Genomic DNA, 22,369 nt, shown 5'->3' with positions numbered 1-22,369 from the left:
CCTGCTTTAATTGATCTCTGAGCTGTTCTTCTGTGAGACCCAGAGACCTCATCCCCCGTGTCCTGCTGACAGCCTGTAACTCGGCAACAGTAAGGTTACTCACTCCTTCCTTTGAGATCATCTTAAGAAAAAACAAGTGTTGAACCAGATCAATTGGTTTTCACATATAGAATTGCATGTAAGAACACACTAGGAATTAAAAGGAAGCGGTCACATTGAAAATGTGTCTGTGAAGCCTTGTGTGTTACCCTTAGGCAAGGTTCACACGTCGGAATTTCCATGCAGAATTCCGCTTGAAATGTCAATACGGATATTCCACTGCAGCAGGGTCCCATTGACTTTAACAGGATTCTTCTGCACGGAGCACACAGCGGAATTTCTGTGCAAGATGTTTCCGGCATGGAAATTCCCATTTCTGTGTCCACAGAAAGAATAAACATGTTCATTCTTTTTACAGACTCTGCACAGAATGCATGGCTGTCTATGAGACAACGCATTCCTGTGTGGTCCTGGCACGGCCATGTTTATGCTGGCACCCGCAGTATGAAGGATGGTGGTGTGAACACAGCCTTATAGATGTAGCCCCCAAAAGGGGTGAAGCACAGGTTTCATCATCTGCACAATAAAATTACACATATAACTCTATATAGGATATACTGGATTTATGGTGCAGGCCACAGGGTCCCAGATTACTCCGAGAAGAGTCCCACAGTAGACTATAGACAGATAAAATGACCCTCTGTTTGGCGCTCTAATCCTTACATAAAGCTGCAGAGTCTAATATTTTTAAGACAAATTTGTATATTGTAAGATTATGTGTTTCAAGGGATACAATCCTCTTCTTCAAAGAGTTCAACAGGGTTGAATCCTTTGAAACGTGCAACCTTACAATAAAAGAGTTTGTCTAGAAAATATTATGGACTCTGATGCTTTATGTAAGGATCAGGGCGCCCAACAGAGGGTCAGGGCGCCCAACAGAGGGTCAGGGCGCCCAACAGAGGGTCAGGGCGCCCAACAGAGGGTCGTTTGTTCAAGACTAAAATGCAATCCAGTCTGTAGGCATCATGTTATAGAATTGGAGGAGCTGAGCAGATTGACACATTGTTTTGTGGGGAAAGTTTCTGGACATCTCTGTTTATTCTGGGCTAAACAGTTCAAACATGTGGGCGGTCCTATTCACTGACTATTCACTAAATATGTAGCAAGAGCTGTCAATCACCGCGTAGGACCGCCCACTTGACCCTTTAGCCCAGAATAAGCAGAGGTCTCCTGGGATTTTCCCCACAAACTTATATATCCATATTCTCAGATCCCCTTCCTCTACATTAAGCCTCTGTATTTTCAATGTGACAGTGTACTCAAGATGCAAAAAAAAAAAAAAAAGTTACATCAAGGAAGGCAAGGCTTTCAATTGTGTGATACCTTTCAATGTCACACATCTTACCTCATCATCGGCCTTTATGGTTCGAAGCTTCATCAGCAGCTGGAACCGTAATAAGTTATTAGTGCCAATTGGTGGTAGCTCAAGCAGTCTGCACAGCGCCGCCAGCTGAGACCTCTCCAGGTGCTCCAGAGTCAGCTCATCCTCAAAGAGCTTAGAGAAGCTTACAATCTCCTTCGTGGTTGGCTGTTCTCCTGTCACTCGCACCTGGAACAACACAACGCGACTGTCACGATCCAAGCAGTCTTTATAGGTGTAATATGAGATTATATACAAGGGCTGTTCTTTTCTAGAATGACAGTGATTCTACAGCAGTGGTCTCCAAACTGTGGACCTCCAGCTGTTGCAAAACTACAACTCCCAGCATGCCCGGACAGCCTTTGGCTGTCCGGACATGCTAGGAGTTGTAGTTTTGCAACAGCTGGAAGTCCACAGTTTGGAGACCACTGCTGTAGAGAGTGCCAAGTCCCAACCACACCTCATCCAGAAGATAGGAAGGAAATGACCAAAAAATGGATTGAACGTTGGCTGTACGGGCATGCCGGGAGTTGTAGTTCCGCAACATCCAATTTGGAGACCACTGCTCTAGAACATGGGCTAAATCTGATACAGCATAATGACCAGTGTCAAGCTGCAATACCAAAAGGTTAACAAAAGAATAGGGGGCGCATGCCTCATCTGACAACCCACGTTCTGCTATAGTAATTCCAGATAATCTAAGACAAAATCCAAGACAAAAACCTTTGTTATTGCAATGTGTGTATTTATTTAAAACAACAACACTTTTTACTTAGATGTTCTGACTTGATGAAACATTTTATCTAAAGCTGTAATACACGACATAGGCTGTGGCAAAAGTTTACTTATTTTGGGGAAAAAATAACCTTCCTTCTGATTTCATTCAACTCCTTTGAATAGAACCCATGAGCCTCCCTTGACTGGGCAATATCAGTTAATAAATGTATTTCCTATAATAATTCAGGGGTATTTTTTTTTTTTTGTTTTTTTTTTTTTGTTTAATTCTCTTAAAATTCTGTGTTGTGCTGTCCCTGAATATATGTATATTACCGCTTTAAAGGGGTACTCCGGTGAAAAACTATATCTTTTTTTCAAATCAACTGGTGGCAGAAAGTTAAACAGTTTAGTAAATTACTTCTATTATTATTATTTTTTTTTTATCTTAACCCTTCCAGTACTTATCAGCTGCTGTATACAACAGAGGAAGTTGTGTAGTTCTTTTCTGTCTGACCACAGTGCTCTCTGCTGACACTTCTGTCCATGTCAGGAACTGTCCAGAACAGGAGAGGTTTGCTATGGGGATTTGTTCCTGCTCTGGAAAGTTCCAGATACAGACAGAGGTGTCAGCAGAGAGCACTGCTGGTCAGACTGAAAAGAACTACTCAACTTCCTCTGGAGCATACAGCAGCTGATGAGTACTGGAAGGATTAAGATTTTTAAATAGAATTAATTTACAGAGCTGTTTAACTTTCTGGAGACAGGATTCGACCAGAGTACCCCGTTACATTAAGAAAGACAAACCTGCTGGACATAGGTAGAAAACTGCTGCTGTCTGTCTCCTCCTGTCTCTGCCTTGTTCCTTCGGGCCATCTCAGAGATTGTCTCCTGGAGAAACTTGGCCATCTCCAATTTTGCTCCCAGCTTCTTCTTCATCTTCTCTTCCTGAATAAAATACATACACAGAAATTACAATTCAGAAACAGTTCACACAATACAGGTGAAGACTTTACCGACATCTCAGGAAGCTAATATGGGTCACGGCCCATCGTGGTCTAAATTAAACGATAAACGTGAGCTCCAATAACAGATGAGATATTCACGTATCACAAGTACATAAAAACCTTTGGTAGAAAGGTCATTTGTATTTTTATTTATTTATTTTTATTTACTTGCTTTGTATCATCATTTACATAAAAAAAAATATTTTCGTACAAAAAGTTAAACAACCCCCATAAGGGCATGTGCACACAGGTAAAAGCTTTCTCCCAGACATGGTCAACACGGGGGGAGGGGGGGTTAATTGGGAGGTGTAAGGGGTAGCCCTGATTTTAAATAAGTGACTTTTTTGAGTAAGTTGAACCCAGAACAGGTTTCATGTTAAAAAACCACATTGTTATTAGCCATGTGAATATGCTCCAAGAGCTCCACAGTCATCCAAAAAAAAAAAAAAAATAATAAATTTATATATATATATATATATATATATATATATATATATATATATAATTATTATTTTTTTATATTTTTTTTTTATTTAGTAGTAGGCGTCTTCAAAGAAAAGAAAGGTTTCCTCAAACCCTGTAAAGTTAAGTGTTGCTTGGTTCATTTAAACATTTTATTTCCACCCATATGGCAACACTGAAGTCATTTTTGAAGTTATTACAAATTGTGGCAATCTAGGGCTTCTATGGAGGCTTAGCCTAAGATTAACAACAGGACAAATGTTCAGGGGTCAACAATACAAGGACTTATTTACCTATAGGAATAACACTACTATTAAAGTTTGCTTACATCATGTTCGACAAAGTAAGACGACAAACCTTTTTGGACTCTGACTCGAATGTAGAAGGTAACATCTCAGGGAAGAGCTTCAGAAATACAGGCAGCAGAAACTCCATAAATGGGACTATAACAAAGACCATGAACGGAACCAGCCGGAAGAGATCTGCGCAGGTCCTCATTAACTAAAAGGAACAGAAGAAGAAGAAAACCCATCACTATAACATTGTCAGAAAACTCCCAAAACATGGTAAACAAGTGGTTAAATCAAAGGGTGGAAATTCCTTAAAGAAATACTGTAGTGGAATAAAACTTATCCCCTATTCGAATGATAGGTGATAAGTAGAGATGAGCGAACTTACAGTAAATTCGATTCCTCACGAACTTCTCGGCTCGGCAGTTGATGACTTTTCCTGCATGAATTAGTTCAGCTTTCAGGTGCTCCCGTGGGCTGGAAAAGGTGGATTCATTCCTAGGAGACTCTTTCCTAGGACTGTATCCACCTTTTCCAGCCCACCGGAGCATCTGAAAGCTGTACTAATTTATGCAGGAAAAGTCATCAACTGCCGAGCCGAGAAGTTCGTGAGGAATCGAATTTACTGTAAGTTCGCTCATCTCTAGTGATAAGTTATAGATTGCAGGGGGTGCGACTGCTGAGACTCCCTGCGATCTCCTGTACGGGGCCGCGGCAGTCCACAGTCCATGTATCTCTCCCATAGAGATACATGGAGGGGGCATGTCTGCCGCGGCTTCCTGCTGGGGACGGCACGGCACTTCCTGCGGACTGACGTGGCCCCACACAGGAGGTCGCGGGGGTCCAACCGCTGGATAGGGGATAAGTTATATTCCACTACAGTACACCTTTAAAGGGGTACTCAGGTGGAAAACTTTTTTTTTTTTTTTTTTTTTTTAAATCAACTGGTGCCAGAAAGTTAAACAGATTTGTAAATCACTTCTAATAAAAAAAAATATGATTTCTTCCAGTACTTATTAGCTGCTGAATACTACAGAGGAAATTTTCTTCTTTTTGGAACGCAGAGCTCTCTGCTGACATCATGACCACAGTGCTCTCTGCTGACATCTCTGTCCATTTTAGGAACTATCCAGAGCAGCATATGTTTGCTATGGGGATTTTCTCCTACTCTGAGACCCTCAACCATCGACTGTTTTCATTACAGCAGGTGTTTAATTCCCCTGCAGCGCCTCTACAGGGTAAATGAAGCATTGCACCAGTGTTTTCCCAACTAGAGAGCATCCAGCTGTTGCAAAACTACAACTCCCAGCATGCCCGGACAGCCTTTGGCTGTCCGGGCATGCTGGGAGTTGTAGTTTTGCAACAGCTGAAGGCACACTGGCTGGAAAACACTGCATTACACGGATAAATTAGCTGTCAGTGTGACATGTCTGATCCTCCTGAAAGGAAGAGAAGCCATCTGGATAACAGGGGTATGTATATTACCGTACCCGTCTCCTCTCCCTCCGGGTCAGCACCTGGCCGTGTAACAGTCTCCACACCGTGCGAGCAGCCGTTTTGGTGTCTATCCAGAGCAAGCGAAAACCATGGTAAAAGTGTTTAATCTCATCCACCACTTTTTGGCCAAGAGATTTCCATACAACCTGCGGAGACTTTTCTGGCTCTTGCGTGGGAGGAGGCGGTGGAGGTAAGTTCTGCAGCCGTAACACGGAGGTGTGAAAGTGCCGGTTGTCGATGGCGGGGTACATGAAGTTTGCGGGAGCCGAGCTTCTCGCCATTGGGGGCAGCCATCCATTTTGGTGATGGGATAAGGTGGAGTAGACCGGACAGCTATTCTTCTGAAGAACAAGGCGGCAGCTCCTGTGAATTACATCAATCACATCAGTTTTTAGCAAAAAAATATACTAATGCTAGTCCTTCCTAGTCTGTCAGGTCTCACTTAAAGGGGTACTCCGGTGAAACACTTTTTTTTTTTTTAATCAACTGGTGTCAAAAAGTTAAACAGATTTGTAAATTACTTCTATTAAAAAATCTTAATCCTTCTGAATACTACAGCGGAAATTCTTTTCTTTTTGAAACACAGAGCTCTCTGCTGACATCATGAGCAGATTGCTCTCTGCTGACATCTCTGTCCATTTTAGGAACTGTCCAGAACAGCATATGTTTGCTATGGGGATTTCCTTTTACTCTGGACACTTCCTAAAATGGACAGAGATGTCAGCAGAGAGCACTGTGCTCATGATGTCAGCAGAGAGCTCTGTGTTTCAAACGGAAAAGAATTTCCACTGTAGTATTCAGCAGCTAATAAGTACAGGAAGGATTAAGATTTTTTTAATAGAAGTAATTTACAAATCTGTTTAACTTTCTGGCACCAGTTGATTTAAAAAAAAAAAAATAATAATTTGTTTTTCACAGGAGTACCCCTTTAAGGAGTGTAGCTTGACTGTGCACCGATCAGGTTCCTATAGTAGTCATTATATTGGTACCTTGTACTCTCTGGAGAAATCCGATATGGGGAAATCTTTTAGCTTATGTTTAAATATTTATTTCAATATGGTTGCTTATAGTTACAGGCCTAACTAGTCAAAGGCCGCACTACTAAAAGTAATCAGGACACGACCTCAAGATCAGATGCAGTGTTGTCTTTAAAGGGGTTATCCAGGAAAAAAAAACTTTTTTTTTTTTTATATATATATTAACTGATTCCAGAAAGTTAAACAGATTTGTAAATTACTTTCAGTACTTATGAGCTGCTGAAGTTGAGTTGTTCTTTTCTGTCTAAGTGCTCTCTGATGACACCTGTCTCGAGAACCGCCCAGTTTAGAAGCAAATCCCCATAGCAAACCTCTTCTACTATGTGCAGTTCCCGAGACAAGCAGAGATGTCAGCAGAGAGCACTGTTGCCAGACAGAAAACAACAACTCAACTTCAGCAGCTGATAATTATTGAAAGGATTAAGATTTTTTAATAGAAGTAATTTACAAATCTGCTTAACTTTCTGGAGCCAGTTGATATAAGAAAAAAAAAAAAGTTTTTTTCCTGGAATACCCCTTTAAGAAGTTTGATGGTTTATTAAACACTTGGATTAGACAGTGTTTCCCAACCAGGGTGCCTCCAGGTGTTGCGAAACTACAACTCCCAGCACGCACAGACAGCCTTTGGCTGTCTGGGCATGCTGGGAGTTGTAGTTTTGCAACAGCTGGAGGCACCCTGGTTAAGAAACACTGGGATAAGATATAACCAGTCTGTCTCAGTAGTGAAGCTTCTAACTATGGGTCTGTAACTTCAAGCAGGAGATGATCGCTTGAAGTTACAGGCCTAAAGCCTGAGGCTGCACTACTACTACCAAATTTATGAAGAGAGCATTGTTGTCATGGAGACTTGAGAACTTAAAAGGGGTACTCCGGTGGAAAACATTTTATTTTATCTTATTTATTTATTTTTTTATCAACTGGTGCCAGAAAGTTTTGTAAATGACTTCTATTAAAAATCTTTACTCTTCCAGTACTTTTAAGCAGCTGTATGCTACAGAGAAAGTTCTTTTCTTTTTGAATTTCTTTTTTCTTTTTGTCTTGTCCACAGTGCTCTCTGTTGACACCTGATGCCCCTATCAGGAACTGTCCAGAACAGGAGAAAATCCCCATAGCAAATCTATGCTGCTCTGGACAGTTCCTGACACGGACAGAGGTGTCAGCAGAGAGCACTGTGGACAAGACATAAAAAGAAATTTAAAAAGAAAAAGAACTTCCTGCTAAAAAGTACTGGAAGGGTAAAGATTTTTAATTGACGTCATCTACAAATCTGTTTAAACTTCCTGGCACCTGTTGATTTATAAAAAAATAAATAAAATAAAATAAAAAAAAAAAAAAGGTTTTCCACCAGAATAAATAAATAAATAAATTCCACCGGAGTACCCCTTTAACTATCTCTCGCTGCAGGAGAGGACAGCAAGAGAAGGGAGTGGGGGGGGCACTATGAGGGAGAATGCCAGGAGTGAAGGGCAAGAGGAGGAAGTGAGTGGGGAGGATATGATATTTAATAGCAGGGGGGGGGGGGGTTCTAGGAGCAAGGGGCAAGAGGAGGCAGCATGTGAAGGAATTGTGCTAAAAGTGGGGGTGGGGCAAGAGAAGGTAGCACATAGAGTGGGGGACAGGAGGAGGGAGCAGGGGGCAATATGAGGGAGCATGAGGAAGAAAAATGCCATGAGAGAGTGTGAGGGGCAATATGAGGGGGAATGTGCAAGGGGCGTGTGTCTTTAGAGTGAGAGGGTATACGCAGGAAGCACATTGGGATTAAGGGGCAAGAGGATGGTGTAGGTATAAAGAAAGAGCATGTTGAGCGTTGGCGGGGGGGGGGGGGGGGGGTCAAGAGGAGGAAGCACACCGGGAATGATGGAAGAAAAGAAGGGAGCGTACAGAGTTCGGGGGGGGGCAAGAGGAGGGAGCAGCAAGAGAGAGAAGCACAAAAAGGTGTGCAGCAGAAGCAAGGGGGTAGGAGGACGGAGGAATCACTATGGGCAGAGGGGGCAAGATGAGGAGGCACTGGAAGGAGGGGAGCAAGGGAAAGAGTGTGCAAGGGTAAATGAGGGGAGCGTGCTGGGAGTACGGGGAAGAAAGAGAGAGTGGGTTGGAAGCAGGAGCCAGAGGGGGTCGCTGCTGAGCAAAAGGTAGAGGCAATAGGTGCAGAGGGGCCAAGAGGAGCAAAATGGGAACCAGAGGCCAGGAGCAGGAGCAAGAGGGAGGCATGTCAGGAGGCAAAATGAAAGTGCTGGGTGGGTAAGGAGGCAAGAGGAAATATGCGAATGGAAGATAAAAATGCAGTGCAGAAAAGAAAAAAAAAATTAAAGCTTCACATGTATATATTTTGCTGGAGATTTTTTTTTTGCAGCTGATTTTCCTATCCTTGGCAAAGTTCACTGCGGAAAATCTGCAGCAAATACAGGCAGCAAAATACGCCCATGTGAAAGTACCCTAAAGCAAAAGCGAAAAAAAAACGAAAACACAAAGAGACAGTAACAGAAGAAAAAGACAATGGTGGATCATGGCGCGCAGCTTCCCCTGTGCTGGTAATACAAAAGATGGTGAAAGCTTCTCCTGAAGGCGACTTTTACATATGTAAATGGGATCCATCTATAGATATGGTCTCTTACCGTGATCTGATAGAAGCCAGAACAATACTGCAGGTGGACGTGGCCATTTCTTCTTACTGCACTTTAGACCTGATAAGAAAAAGAAGAAAATATATCTTTAATCTGCTTCTGGGTGAGAGGGTTGATATCATCCAGTTTTACTAGTAGTGTAAACAATAATAATAATGCAATAATCACAGTGTCTATGGCAGAGTTTCCCAACCAGGGTGCCTCCAGCTGTTGTAAAACTACAACTCCCAGCATGCCCGGACAGCCGAAGGCTGTCCGGGCATGCTGGGAGTTGTAGTTTTGCAACAGCTGGAGGCACCCTGGTTGGGAAACCCTGGTCTATGGACAGTGATGGCGGTCTATGCATGGTGATATTGTACATGGAATTTATGGAGATAGTGGGGCAGATTTTCTAATACTGTCTAATTTGTTGGCAATTTAATCTTAGACTAGACACTCTGTTATGCTGTTGGTAAATCTGGTGCATCTTTAGGGTATGTTCACACTGCGGAATCTCCGCTCGTTGAAGTCTGCGAGTGGAGACTCTGTATGGCGGCCTGCGCCGAAAGTACTTCTGCGGTATGACCGTGCGGCACTGCGCCGTCTCCACTGACGGTAATGCAGTGCTGGCGGACTCCCGCTCCCTTTGCGCGAAACAATTTCAGAGGCGGAATTGTCCGCCGCTGAAATTCCTCAGTGTGAACGAGTCTCGCGGAAGACCCATTCACACTGATGGTAACGTATAGAGATGAGCGAACTTACAGTAAATTCGATTCGTCACAAACTTCTCGGCTCGGCAGTTGATGACTTTTCCTGCATAAATTAGTTCCGCTTTCCGATGCTCCGGTGGGCTGGAAAAGCTGGACACAGTCCTAGGAAAGAATCTCCTAGGACTGTATCCACCTTTTCCAGCCCACGGCAGCACCAGAAAGCTGAACTAATTTATGCAGGAAAAGTCATCAACTGCCGAGCCGAGAAGTTTGTGACGAATCGAATTTACTGTAAGTTCGCTCATCTCTAGCAACGTACACCACGCGGAATTCCACAGTGTGAACGTACCCTTAGATTGTCTAGTGTAAGTTTAGACTGACTATTAAATGCTAACAATTGAAGCTATCAGTTGCAGCAAAAGGCTGTCTGGGCATGCTGGGAGTTGTAGTTTTACAACAGCTGGAGGCACCCTGTTTCTAAAACACTGGTCTATGGTGACAATTTTTTAACAGAAAGGCACTGTCTAGGACTACCCTAACACTACAGTAGGACTACCATTAGCTGGGGGAATGCAAATATTTACTACAGCTGGTCACATAAGGCTCAGGTCACATCATATTCGTTATGTACATTTAGTATGTAGACTATAAATGTGACATTAGCCTGACAAGAGGCAAAAAGAGTGTCGGGGAGCTAATCGTATGTGACCCGCGGGCGCTGTTCTGATTCCCCCCCAATTAATTATCAGCCCAGCGCTGCACTGTCCCCCACATCAGGGAACTAATCATATGTGACCCAGGAGCGCTGCTTCTCTCCCCCCACCCCCCAAATAATTATCAGCCGCTGCGCTGTACTGTCAGGTGCCCGGGCTGCTAAAATAAACTTTCACTCACCTTCCTACGTTCCCAAGTTGTTCCAGTACCGGCCTCACATTGGGGATGGGAATGTCACAGAGCCTTCAGCCTATCACTGGCCGCAGCGATGTTCCACCTCGGCCGGTGATAGGTTGAGCGCACTGTCATGTAAGAAGCCGGCCGGCTCCTTACATGACAGTGCGCTCAGCTTATCACCAGCCGAGGGGGGGGGGGGGGGGGGGGACATCGCTGCGGCTGGTGAGACGCTGACGGCTCCGTGACATTCCCATCCCCTGGAAGCAGCAAAAGGACCGTGAGGCCTGTACCGAAGCATCAGGGGAACGTAGGAAGGTGAGTGAAAGTTTATTTTGTTCATTTTAGCAGCCCGGGCACAGGACAGTACAGCGCAGCCGCTGATAATTATTTGGGGGGGGGGGGGGGGGAGAGAAGCAGCACTCGCGGGTCACATGATTAGTTCACCGATGTGGGGACAATGCAGCACTGGGCTGGTAATTAATTGGGGGGAGGGGGGGGAGAAGAGAAGCAGAATTGCGCCCGCGGGTCACATATAATTAGCTCCCCAATGTGGGGGACAGCGCAGCACTGGGCTGATAAATCGGGGAAGAGAAGCAGCGCCCACGGGGGTCACATGATTGGGGGGGTTGACAATACTGTTAAATACCGTGGAACCGCCATAACTTTAAAAAAAATACCGTCATACACATTTTTGGTTATACCGCCCAGCTCTAGCCTCCAGTAAGGTAATTGTCCACATGTGGACAGTTTTCTCTGAGGTTCCAAGCTGGGGATAGGGACAGCCCTCCCTGAAAGGTTCACCCATGGACAGTATCCAGGCATTTGTCTCTGGAACCACAAGGTGTTGATGACTGTGCCGAACCCTGTTGGTGACTCCAAGAGGATAAGCAGATCACAGAGGAGTCATCTCCAGTGCACAGTGGTGACGGGATCCTGGGGAGCTCTGTAGGGTGATGAGATTTTGGGGCTCCACACTTTTGGCGAATGAGGTCCCACACTTTTGAGGTTGTCCTTTCAAGGGAACTGAAGTCCATGGACGGAGTATTGGTAGTCAGAGAACCTCCCTATCTGTATTCTGATGCTCTGTCCAGTGACTCCGGATCTTATTAGGGTTAGGCCCCTTTCACATTACCATTAGGTGCCTACATTCTGACACTGGTCATGAAAAAATGGATGAAATAACTGAATACAACGGATGACAACTGATGACCATTTTGACGGACATTCTGTCACAATAACGGACATGTGCCATCCGTTATCACCCATTATCTTGTGTCCGTTCTAACCCCTTCTGGTTGTGATGCTGTACTGAGCATGCTCAGTAGCAATAATGGATCATAACGGAACATAAAAAGAACGTACATCATTTAAGAACATTCGTCACCCCTAGACTTCAATGTTAAAATTTTAACGTCCGTAATTCCACCGTTTTTTTTTTTTTTTACGGGACAAAAATGAGTGCATGCGCCGTTATTTGCACCATCAGATACAACGGATGTTAGTCGTAAAGGGACATAACTGATGGTAAAGGATGGTCAAAAAATCCCATTGAAATGAATGGGATTTTTTTGATAACCGTTTTAGGGACTTTCTGACGGGAGTTTTTGCAGGAAGATAACGGTAGTGTGAATGGGGCCTCAGATACAGGGATGCACATCAGGAGTGGTGATGGTACTGTGTGCAGAAAGCAATGGAGCCTGCGGGGAACTGAGCCAGGGCTGTGCCACCCCAACCTCTATACTGAGGAGGTGGGGCAGAGGATATAGGGGGAGATTTATCAAAACCTGTGCAGAGGAAGAGTGGTGCAGTTGCCCATAGCAAACCAATCAGATCGCTTCTTTCATTTTCCACAGGCCTCTAAAGAGGCCTGTGGAAAATGAAAGAAGCAATCTGATTGGTTGCTATGGACAACTACACCACTCTTCCTCTGCACAGGTTTTGAGAAATCTCCCCGATAATCGGCAGATGCAGAGTAGCAGGTAACTGAGGATGACCATAAGCTGGACAGGGAGAAGGGACAGAGGACAGGATCTGTGGGCATGGATCATATTGCTATACAGTAGGATACTTTGCATTGGTGGTATACGTCATTAGTCCACACATCACCAAGGAAGCGTCATGACATCATGTGAACAGAGCCTTATGTCAAAGTAACATTGCTTGACATTCCTTGCAAAAAGGTTATAGACCCCTCAGCAGAACCAAGCGCCTCAATACGGGCCTGGGAAAGCGCATCAAAGCTTGATAGGCACAGTGCGTCAAGGGGGGCACGCGCCACTAGGCGTCAAGGGGGGCAAGCGCCACTAGGCGTTAAGGGGGGGGCAAGCGCCACTAGGCGTCAAGGGGGGGGGGCAAGCGCCACTAGGCGTCAAGGGGGGGGGGGCAAGCGCCACTAGGCGTCAAGGGGGGGGGGGGCAAGCGCCACTAGGCGTCAAGGGGGGGGGGGGGCAAGCGCCACTAGGCGTCAAGGGGGGGGGGCAAGCGCCACTAGGCGTCAAGGGGGGGGGGCAAGCGCCACTAGGCGTCAAGGGGGGGGGCAAGCGCCACTAGGCGTCAAGGGGGGGGGGGCAAGCGCCACTAGGCGTCAAGGGGGGGGGGGCAAGCGCCACTAGGCGTCAAGGGGGGGGGGGGGGCAAGCGCCACTAGGCGTCAAGGGGGGGGGGGCAAGCGCCACTAGGCGTCAAGGGGGGGGGCAAGCGCCACTAGGCGTCAAGGGGGGGGGGCAAGCGCCACTAGGCGTCAAGGGGGGGGGGCAAGCGCCACTAGGCGTCAAGGGGGGGGGGCAAGCGCCACTAGGCGTCAAGGGGGGGGGGCAAGCGCCACTAGGCGTCAAGGGGGGGGGCAAGCGCCACTAGGCGTCAAGGGGGGGGGGGGGCAAGCGCCACTAGGCGTCAAGGGGGGGGGGGCAAACGCCACTAGGCGTCAAGGGGGGGGGGCAAGCGCCACTAGGCGTCAAGGGGGGGGGGGGCAAGCGCCACTAGGCGTCAAGGGGGGGGGGGGGCAAGCGCCACTAGGCGTCAAGGGGGGCAAGCGCCACTAGGCGTCAAGGGGGGCAAGCGCCACTAGGCGTCAAGGGGGGCAAGCGCCACTAGGCGTCAAGGGGGGCAAGCGCCACTAGGCGTCAAGGGGGGCAAGCGCCACTAGGCGTCAAGGGGGGCAAGCGCCACTAGGCGTCAAGGGGGGCAAGCGCCACTAGGCGTCAAGGGGGGCAAGCGCCACTAGGCGTCAAGGGGGGCAAGCGCCACTAGGCGTCAAGGGGGGCAAGCGCCACTAGGCGTCAAGGGGGGCAAGCGCCACTAGGCGTCAAGGGGGGCAAGCGCCACTAGGCGTCAAGGGGGGCAAGCGCCACTAGGCGTCAAGGGGGGCAAGCGCCACTAGGCGTCAAGGGGGGCAAGCGCCACTAGGCGTCAAGGGGGGCAAGCGCCACTAGGCGTCAAGGGGGGCAAGCGCCACTAGGCGTCAAGGGGGGCAAGCGCCACTAGGCGTCAAGGGGGGCAAGCGCCACTAGGCGTCAAGGGGGGCAAGCGCCACTAGGCGTCAAGGGGGGCAAGCGCCACTAGGCGTCAAGGGGGGGGGGCAAGCGCCACTAGGCGTCAAGGGGGGGGGGCAAGCGCCACTAGGCGTCAAGGGGGGGGGGGGCAAGCGCCACTAGGCGTCAAGGGGGGGGGGGCAAGCGCCACTAGGCGTCAAGGGGGGGGGGGGCAAGCGCCACTAGGCGTCAAGGGGGGGGGGGGGGGCAAGCGCCACTAGGCGTCAAGGGGGGGGGGGGGCAAGCGCCACTAGGCGTCAAGGGGGGGGGGCAAGCGCCACTAGGCGTCAAGGGGGGGGGCAAGCGCCACTAGGCGTCAAGGGGGGGGGGCAAGCGCCACTAGGCGTCAAGGGGGGGGGGGGCAAGCGCCACTAGGCGTCAAGGGGGGGGGGGCAAGCGCCACTAGGCGTCAAGGGGGGGGGGGCAAGCGCCACTAGGCGTCAAGGGGGGGGGGGCAAGCGCCACTAGGCGTCAAGGGGGGGGCAAGCGCCACTAGGCGTCAAGGGGGGGGGGCAAGCGCCACTAGGCGTCAAGGGGGGGGGGCAAGCGCCACTAGGCGTCAAGGGGGGGGGGCAAGCGCCACTAGGCGTCAAGGGGGGGGGGCAAGCGCCACTAGGCGTCAAGGGGGGGGGGGGCAAGCGCCACTAGGCGTCAAGGGGGGGGGGGCAAGCGCCACTAGGCGTCAAGGGGGGGGGGCAAACGCCACTAGGCGTCAAGGGGGGGGGGGGCAAGCGCCACTAGGCGTCAAGGGGGGGGGGGGGCAAGCGCCACTAGGCGTCAAGGGGGGGGCAAGCGCCACTAGGCGTCAAGGGGGGCAAGCGCCACTAGGCGTCAAGGGGGGCAAGCGCCACTAGGCGTCAAGGGGGGGCAAGCGCCACTAGGCGTCAAGGGGGGCAAGCGCCACTAGGCGTCAAGGGGGGCAAGCGCCACTAGGCGTCAAGGGGGGCAAGCGCCACTAGGCGTCAAGGGGGGCAAGCGCCACTAGGCGTCAAGGGGGGCAAGCGCCACTAGGCGTCAAGGGGGGCAAGCGCCACTAGGCGTCAAGGGGGGCAAGCGCCACTAGGCGTCAAGGGGGGCAAGCGCCACTAGGCGTCAAGGGGGGCAAGCGCCACTAGGCGTCAAGGGGGGCAAGCGCCACTAGGCGTCAAGGGGGGCAAGCGCCACTAGGCGTCAAGGGGGGCAAGCGCCACTAGGCGTCAAGGGGGGCAAGCGCCACTAGGCGTCAAGGGGGGCAAGCGCCACTAGGCGTCAAGGGGGGCAAGCGCCACTAGGCGTCAAGGGGGGCAAGCGCCACTAGGCGTCAAGGGGGGCAAGCGCCACTAGGCGTCAAGGGGGGCAAGCGCCACTAGGCGTCAAGGGGGGCAAGCGCCACTAGGCGTCAAGGGGGGCAAGCGCCACTAGGCGTCAAGGGGGGCAAGCGCCACTAGGCGTCAAGGGGGGCAAGCGCCACTAGGCGTCAAGGGGGGCAAGCGCCACTAGGCGTCAAGGGGGGCAAGTGCCACCGCACGTTTATACAGTGCAGCCACTACATGTCAATATACATAATGTAAAATGGTGACAATAACCTATAATGTGTACAATGGGGTCATGGGAATCCACTGTCTGTCCATTTTGAAGGTCTTAGTACCCGGGGGGGGGGGGGGGGGGGCACAGAATAGTAAGAGGGATCCAACTAATACCCCAAGCCAAGGTGGTACAGTCACCCCTCCCCCCAGTGACGTCACCATCCTATATATAACTATGTAACAGATAGGTGGACGAGCCCCTATAGACCCTATGATAACCCTCCGGCACCGGTAATGCTGTATGTAAATACCTCACTAGTTCTGTAGTCCATCCCCCTCACGGACCTCTCTGCGGCTCCTTCTTCCCGTGCAGTCCTCGGTATCTCCTGACTTCACTTCCCCGGTGTCTCCTCTCTCACCTCCTCCTCCACCTCTAGGCCACAGGCATCAACAACCGGGCCACCGGCTGACGCGTCTCAGCCAATCAGGACGCGCGCACTGCCTCCACTGTAGACCAATCGGCGAGCGGGGGCGGGGCCTACAGCTCTGCGTGAGTAGTAGTTAGAGACCATAGTCTGAACCCGTGACGTCACTTCTCTGCTTCAGCGGCTGACCTGCGCATGCTCAGAGGGAAGAATGCTGCCTAGAAGAAAGTTGCTGGTTAATTGGTCTTGTGTAATTTACAGGTGTATAAACATAATACAACATGTACAGCACATTGTATGGACCCTAAAGTGATATCATTTCAGCATTGTAAGGTAATATTATTTGGAGTTTGTGAAGGGCAGCAATGGTCTCCAAAATGTAGCCCTCCAGCTGTGTCAAAAACTACAACTCCCAGCATGCCCGGACAGCCTTTGGCTGCAGCTAATATCTTTGTTAGCATTTAATAGTCAGTCTAAACTTATACTAGACAATCTAAGGGCACATTCACACTGTGTAATTCCGCGCAGTGAACGTTACCATCAGTGTGAATGGGTCTTCCGCGAGACTCGTTCACACTGAGGAATTTCAGCAGCAGACAATTCCGCCGCTGAAATTGTTCTGCGCAAAGAAGGAACATGTTTATTCTTTGTGCAGAAGTCTTCGAGCACTGCATAGCCGTCAATGGTGACAGCGCAGTGCCGCGTGGTCCTACCGCTGAAGTATTTTCGTCGGAGGCCGCCATACAGAGTCTCCACTCACAGAATTCAGTGAGGGGAGATTCCGCAGTGTGAACATACCCTAAAGATGCACCAGATTTACCAACAGCATAACAGAGTGTCTAGTCTAAGATTAAATTGCAAAAAACCTACGATGATCCCGACAACTTCAACATACAATCACTCTCAGAGGCCATCACATGTTGAAGGCAGCATCAACATTCGATGCTTTTGTATGTCGGGGCCATCGCATAAACGGCTATCCGGCAGCGCAGACTGCTTCAGCCGCCACCGGATAGCCATTTGCGGTGCCCAGTGTGGTCCGCTGACGATCACTTACCTGTCCTCGGGGCTCTGGCGCGTCCTCTTCGGGATCCTCTGCATCGTCGGCGCTCTCCATCGACATCATCACGTCGCTGCACACGCCGTCCCGTCATCCAATAGGAGCGGCGTGCGTAGCAACATGATGGCGGCGACGGAGAGCGAGGATGCCGGGGAAGCAGAGGCCTTGCCGGAGCATCGGGGACACCCCGGGGACGAGGACCTGCGCATGCTCAGAGGGAAGAATGCTGCCTAGAAGAAAGTTGCTGGTTAATTGGTCTTGTGTAATTTACAGGTGTATAAACATAATACAACATGTACAGCACATTGTATGGACCCTAAAGTGATATCATTTCAGCATTGTAAGGTAATATTATTTGGAGTTTGTGGAGGGCAGCAATGGTCTCCAAAATGTAGCCCTCCAGCTGTGTCAAAAACTACAACTCCCAGCATGCCCGGACAGCCTTTGGCTGCAGCTGCAGCTGCAGCTGTTGAGGGACCACTGTATTAGAAAATCTGCCCCATTATCTCCATAAAGTCCATGTACAATATCACCATAGCAAAGAAAAAAAAAAAATGAAAATGTAGCCAGCACCTAAACCCAATACACGGGTGCACGCTGCTGTGGCAAGTACAAAACATGTAAAAAAAGAAAATGGCAGCAGCACACTTGGTCAACAAAATGGAGGCTCTTAGCGCACTTTTTGATCAAAACGTGTCCCCCATCCACCACGCGGAGGTGGCCTCTTATCGGATGGGTCCCTAAACACTCACCTACCTCAGGCTGGGTGACATGTTGGATCCACTAACGATCCAAACCACCTCCTGTGAAAAATAGGGGAGGGGATGCACGGCTACAGAGGGAGCCACTCCCCCCAAAATTGCACAGCAAAGAAAAAAAAAAATGAAAATGTAGCCAGCACCTAAACCCAATACACGGGTGCACGCTGCTGTGGCAAGTACAAAACATGTAAAAAAAGAAAATGGCAGCAGCACACTTGGTCAACAAAATGGAGGCTCTTAGCGCACTTTTTGATCAAAACGTGTCCCCCATCCACCACGCGGAGGTGGCCTCTTATCGGATGGGTCCCTAAACACTCACCTACCTCAGGCTGGGTGACATGTTGGATCCACTAACGATCCAAACCACCTCCTGTGAAAAATAGGGGAGGGGATGCACGGCTACAGAGGGAGCCACTCCCCCCAAAATTGCACAGCAAAGAAAAAAAAAAATGAAAATGTAGCCAGCACCTAAACCCAATACACGGGTGCACGCTGCTGTGGCAAGTACAAAACATGTAAAAAAAGAAAATGGCAGCAGCACACTTGGTCAACAAAATGGAGGCTCTTAGCGCACTTTTTGATCAAAACGTGTCCCCCATCCACCACGCGGAGGTGGCCTCTTATCGGATGGGTCCCTAAACACTCACCTACCTCAGGCTGGGTGACATGTTGGATCCACTAACGATCCAAACCACCTCCTGTGAAAAATAGGGGAGGGGATGCACGGCTACAGAGGGAGCCACTCCCCCCAAAATTGCACAGCAAAGAAAAAAAATAATGAAAATGTAGCCAGCACCTAAACCCAATACACGGGTGCACGCTGCTGTGGCAAGTACAAAACATGTAAAAAAAGAAAATGGCAGCAGCACACTTGGTCAACAAAATGGAGGCTCTTAGCGCACTTTTTGATCAAAACGTGTCCCCCATCCACCACGCGGAGGTGGCCTCTTATCGGATGGGTCCCTAAACACTCACCATGCAGTGCCCAAAAATCAAATTATATCTCCATATAGTGCCAAGTATTACCATCACTCAGTGCTGACTCAATCCAGTTCCCATAAATTAGTACATTTTGCAAATTTACTCTCCTTCAGAAGGAAAAAAAAAACCTTATCCTATACTAGCCTAACTAGAGTCTCTTCTCCAGAGACACAAGTGCCCCCCATGAGCTGTATCAAAGGCATCCTTCTAGCCAACCAGTACCCTTCTCTGTACTGACATGAAACAGCTGTCTACAGATGGGTGAGCCTTCCTTTTGGAGGAGACTCTGGTTTGGTGAGATAGTTTTCTTCCTTCTGGAGCAGAGCTAATTTGCATACTTTTTTCCTATGCTGCATTGCCTGAAAATCAACTCTCTGAAAAATAACAACCCTTAAAGGGTACCTCTCATCAAAAAAACTTTTGATATATTATAGATTAATGTATGCAGAATAACTTTACAATTGCATGTTATTAAAAAATATGCTTCTTTCTATTTAATTTTCCACTTTGAAGAAATGACCACTAGGGGTCTCCCTACCAGTCCTGGCAGCAAGCATTTCAGACTCATGCTGGAGTCCTAAACACTACGAGCTGCCAGCCTGCTTTGCTCACAAAGGAGAACACTCAGAGCTGCCAGCCTGCTTTGTTCACAGCCTGTTTGGCTGTGAACAAAGCAGGCTGGCAGCTCTGAGTGTTTAGGACTCCAGCATGAGTCAGAAATGCTTGCTGACAGGACTGATCGGAAAAATACAATAGAAAGAAGCATATTTTTCATTAACATGCTATTGGAAAGTTATTCAACATTCATTAATCTAAAATATATCAAAAGTTTATTTGATGAGAGGTACCCTTTAATTCCTAAATGAAAGTCAGTACCCCCCCCCCCCCTCCCCCTTGAGTCATAAAGTTGTCGGACAATATTACCATGAAGGTCCCAAATAGTGTAACAATATAGACTGTATAGCCTTCAGACCATACCTTCTTGGCCATTTTGGTAAGATCAGGTTTAGTATCTGTGGTTAGGACTGGAAACAATGAGACAGAATAGATCTACACACTGGAAGGAGGGGGTTACAGGCACAGGCCCAATAGCTACCCCTGGTCACCTGGCCCTCTGGATCTAGCCATAAAGTTTTGGTAAGGTAAAGGCCAAGAAACAGAAGTGCCATTGGAGTGGTGATCCTGGTGGGATGGGATCCCATTGAGTGATGACACTTGCACGCACTTCACTTTCAAATGATTTGAGCACTCACCTCTAGTTTCCCAGCCTTCCAGCTGTTGGTCACTAAGGCTAGGTTCGCTTTGCCATTTGATCTGACCCATTTAGGGTCCGTTCAGCCGACCCAATGCAAACGGATACTGCCGGGTGCCTGCGGACCCCATTTACTTGCATTGGGTCCATCGTTGATTCGGTAAATTTACAGGAGTTTATCAGAAAAAAAATAGTGCTTGCACTACTTTTTTCACTGCCAAACTTGACTGATCTGCCAACGGAACTCCAAATAACAGAGCCCGATAGCAGTGTGAAAGAGCCCTAAGGCTAAGTTTCCACTTGTTTTTTTTTTCTGTTTTTTTTTTACGTTTCTTCTGGCGTTTTTGCCTTTGTGTGGAAATTGCACTTTTGGCGTTTTTTTAAGAATTTTGTTGTGTACCAAAAAAATAAATAAAAGGATGCAGTAGAGATGGAATAAATTGTATTTAACTAAATTTATATTTTTTTTGATCAACATTTTTTGTAATTTTTAAACAGGGACCAATTTATGTGGGTGGACAGGGACCTAAAAATGTAGCCAACAATATTAAAGGGGTACTCCGGTGAAAACCTTTTTTCTTTTAAGTCAACTGGTGGCAGAAAGTTAAACATATTTGTAAATTACTTCTATTAAAAAATCTTAATCCTTCCTGTACTTATTAGCTGCTGAATACTACAGAGGAAATTCTTTTCTTTTTGGAATGCTCTCTGATGACATCACGAGCACAGTTCTCTCTGAAGTTATTATAATAATAATAATGCTTTATTTATTGTTGTCCTTAGTCGGATTTGAACCCAAGCCTTCCAGCTAACCACTGAGCCACCATGCTGCCCTTAGCATACATCTGCTATGCATGGTTGCTAAAATGGACAGAGATGTCAGCAGAGAGCACTGTGCTCGTGATGTCATCAGTGTTCAAAAAGAAAGGAATTTCCTCTGTAGCATTCAGCACTAATAAGTACTGGAAGGATTAAGATTTTTTTAATAGAAGTAATTTACAAATATGTTTAACTTTCTGCCACCAGTTGATTTAAAAGAAAAAAGGTTTTCATCGTATTACCCCTTTAAGAATGTATAAAAGGGCCATTTAATTGTAAAAATAATATATTTATTTATAATTAATTTGGTGAAACTTTTTATTAGTAATGTATTTAAATTGTGTGTGTGTTTAACTTTTTTCAATTTTATTCTTTATTTTTTAAATTTTTTAGATAATACTATATATTATAGACTGTTCCATGTTGGGAGTAGTAGTACCTGTACTAATAGATAGATGACCGCGGGTGTCACTCCTACACCCGCTGCGATCGTCCTTTGTATTGCAGAGATGCGGAGTGGCTCTATACATCGCTCTGAACTGCGGGCCAGCCAGTGATATGAATAGAAATTTACATCACTGATTCATATTTGCCGCATAGAGCTGTGATTGGCCGGATGGTGGCAGCCAATCACAGCTCTGAGCGGCATATATGAATCAGTGATGTGAATTTCTATTCACATCACTGGCCGGCCTGGAGTATAGTGCAGACATATGGAGCGCAGGAAAAAGCAGCTCCACATCTCAGAAGGATGAAGGACGATTGCAGCGGGTGTCAGGAGTGACAACCACTGTGATCTGACCTTAACTGCAGGTACTACTGCTCCCAACATGGAGCACACTCTGCTCCATGCTGGGAGCAGTAGTACATGCATTAATAGACAGATCACAGCGGGTGTAACTACGATCTGTCTATTAATGCATGTACTACAGCCCCAGCATGGAGCAGAGTGTACTCCATGTTGGCAGGGCCGGCGTTAGGGGGAAGGGCAACCTAGGCAGTTGCACAGTGCCCCCATTCAAGAAGGGGGACCCTGAGAAGCTTTAGGGCAATACTAACACTACTGCATTTTGCATAAAATCGCTGCGTTTTTGCCATGATTTTGAGCAAATTGCAGCAAAATACAGTAGTGTGAGTACAGCCCTAAAGCTGTCCAGCCCATAGACAGCACTAATAGACTTACTATGGACCTTCTAGGACCTGCAATTACTCCTATAGGCTTATAGGATAGGACTCCTGAAGATGTCATCGCAGGTCTTGGAAGATCCATAGTAAGTCTGTGCTGTGTATGGGCTCTGTACTATGAATACAAAAGAAGGTAAAGAATAGTATGGAGGAAGGGGAGGGTGTTTAAAATATTTAATTCC

At 47.8% G+C, this 22,369-nt stretch overlaps 1 protein-coding gene across 2 annotated transcripts in view; it reads right to left on the bottom strand.

Moving 5' to 3' along the window:
- Positions 1-16,227, bottom strand: part of LETM2 (leucine zipper and EF-hand containing transmembrane protein 2) — a 36,996-nt gene extending 20,769 nt beyond the window's left edge. For both annotated transcript variants that reach the window (XR_008892218.1, XM_056570945.1), the window contains exons 1-7: positions 16,016-16,227; positions 9,082-9,150; positions 5,423-5,792; positions 4,000-4,143; positions 2,981-3,121; positions 1,445-1,648; positions 2-121 (exon numbers count right to left, since the gene is read on the bottom strand). Coding sequence is in view for 1 of the 2 variants with exons in the window: in XM_056570945.1 (XP_056426920.1) it covers positions 2-121; positions 1,445-1,648; positions 2,981-3,121; positions 4,000-4,143; positions 5,423-5,792; positions 9,082-9,128 (1,026 nt within the window). In the remaining variant the exon portion in view is untranslated. The remainder of the gene's footprint in view (position 1; positions 122-1,444; positions 1,649-2,980; positions 3,122-3,999; positions 4,144-5,422; positions 5,793-9,081; positions 9,151-16,015) is intronic.
- Between the last annotated feature and the right edge of the window lie 6,142 nt (positions 16,228-22,369).

Source organism: Hyla sarda, chromosome 4 (genome assembly GCF_029499605.1).
Source record: "Hyla sarda isolate aHylSar1 chromosome 4, aHylSar1.hap1, whole genome shotgun sequence".
NCBI lineage: Eukaryota > Metazoa > Chordata > Amphibia > Anura > Hylidae > Hyla > Hyla sarda.
The sequence above is the reverse complement of the archived record's forward strand: the minus strand, read 5'-3'. Positions and strand labels throughout refer to the sequence as shown.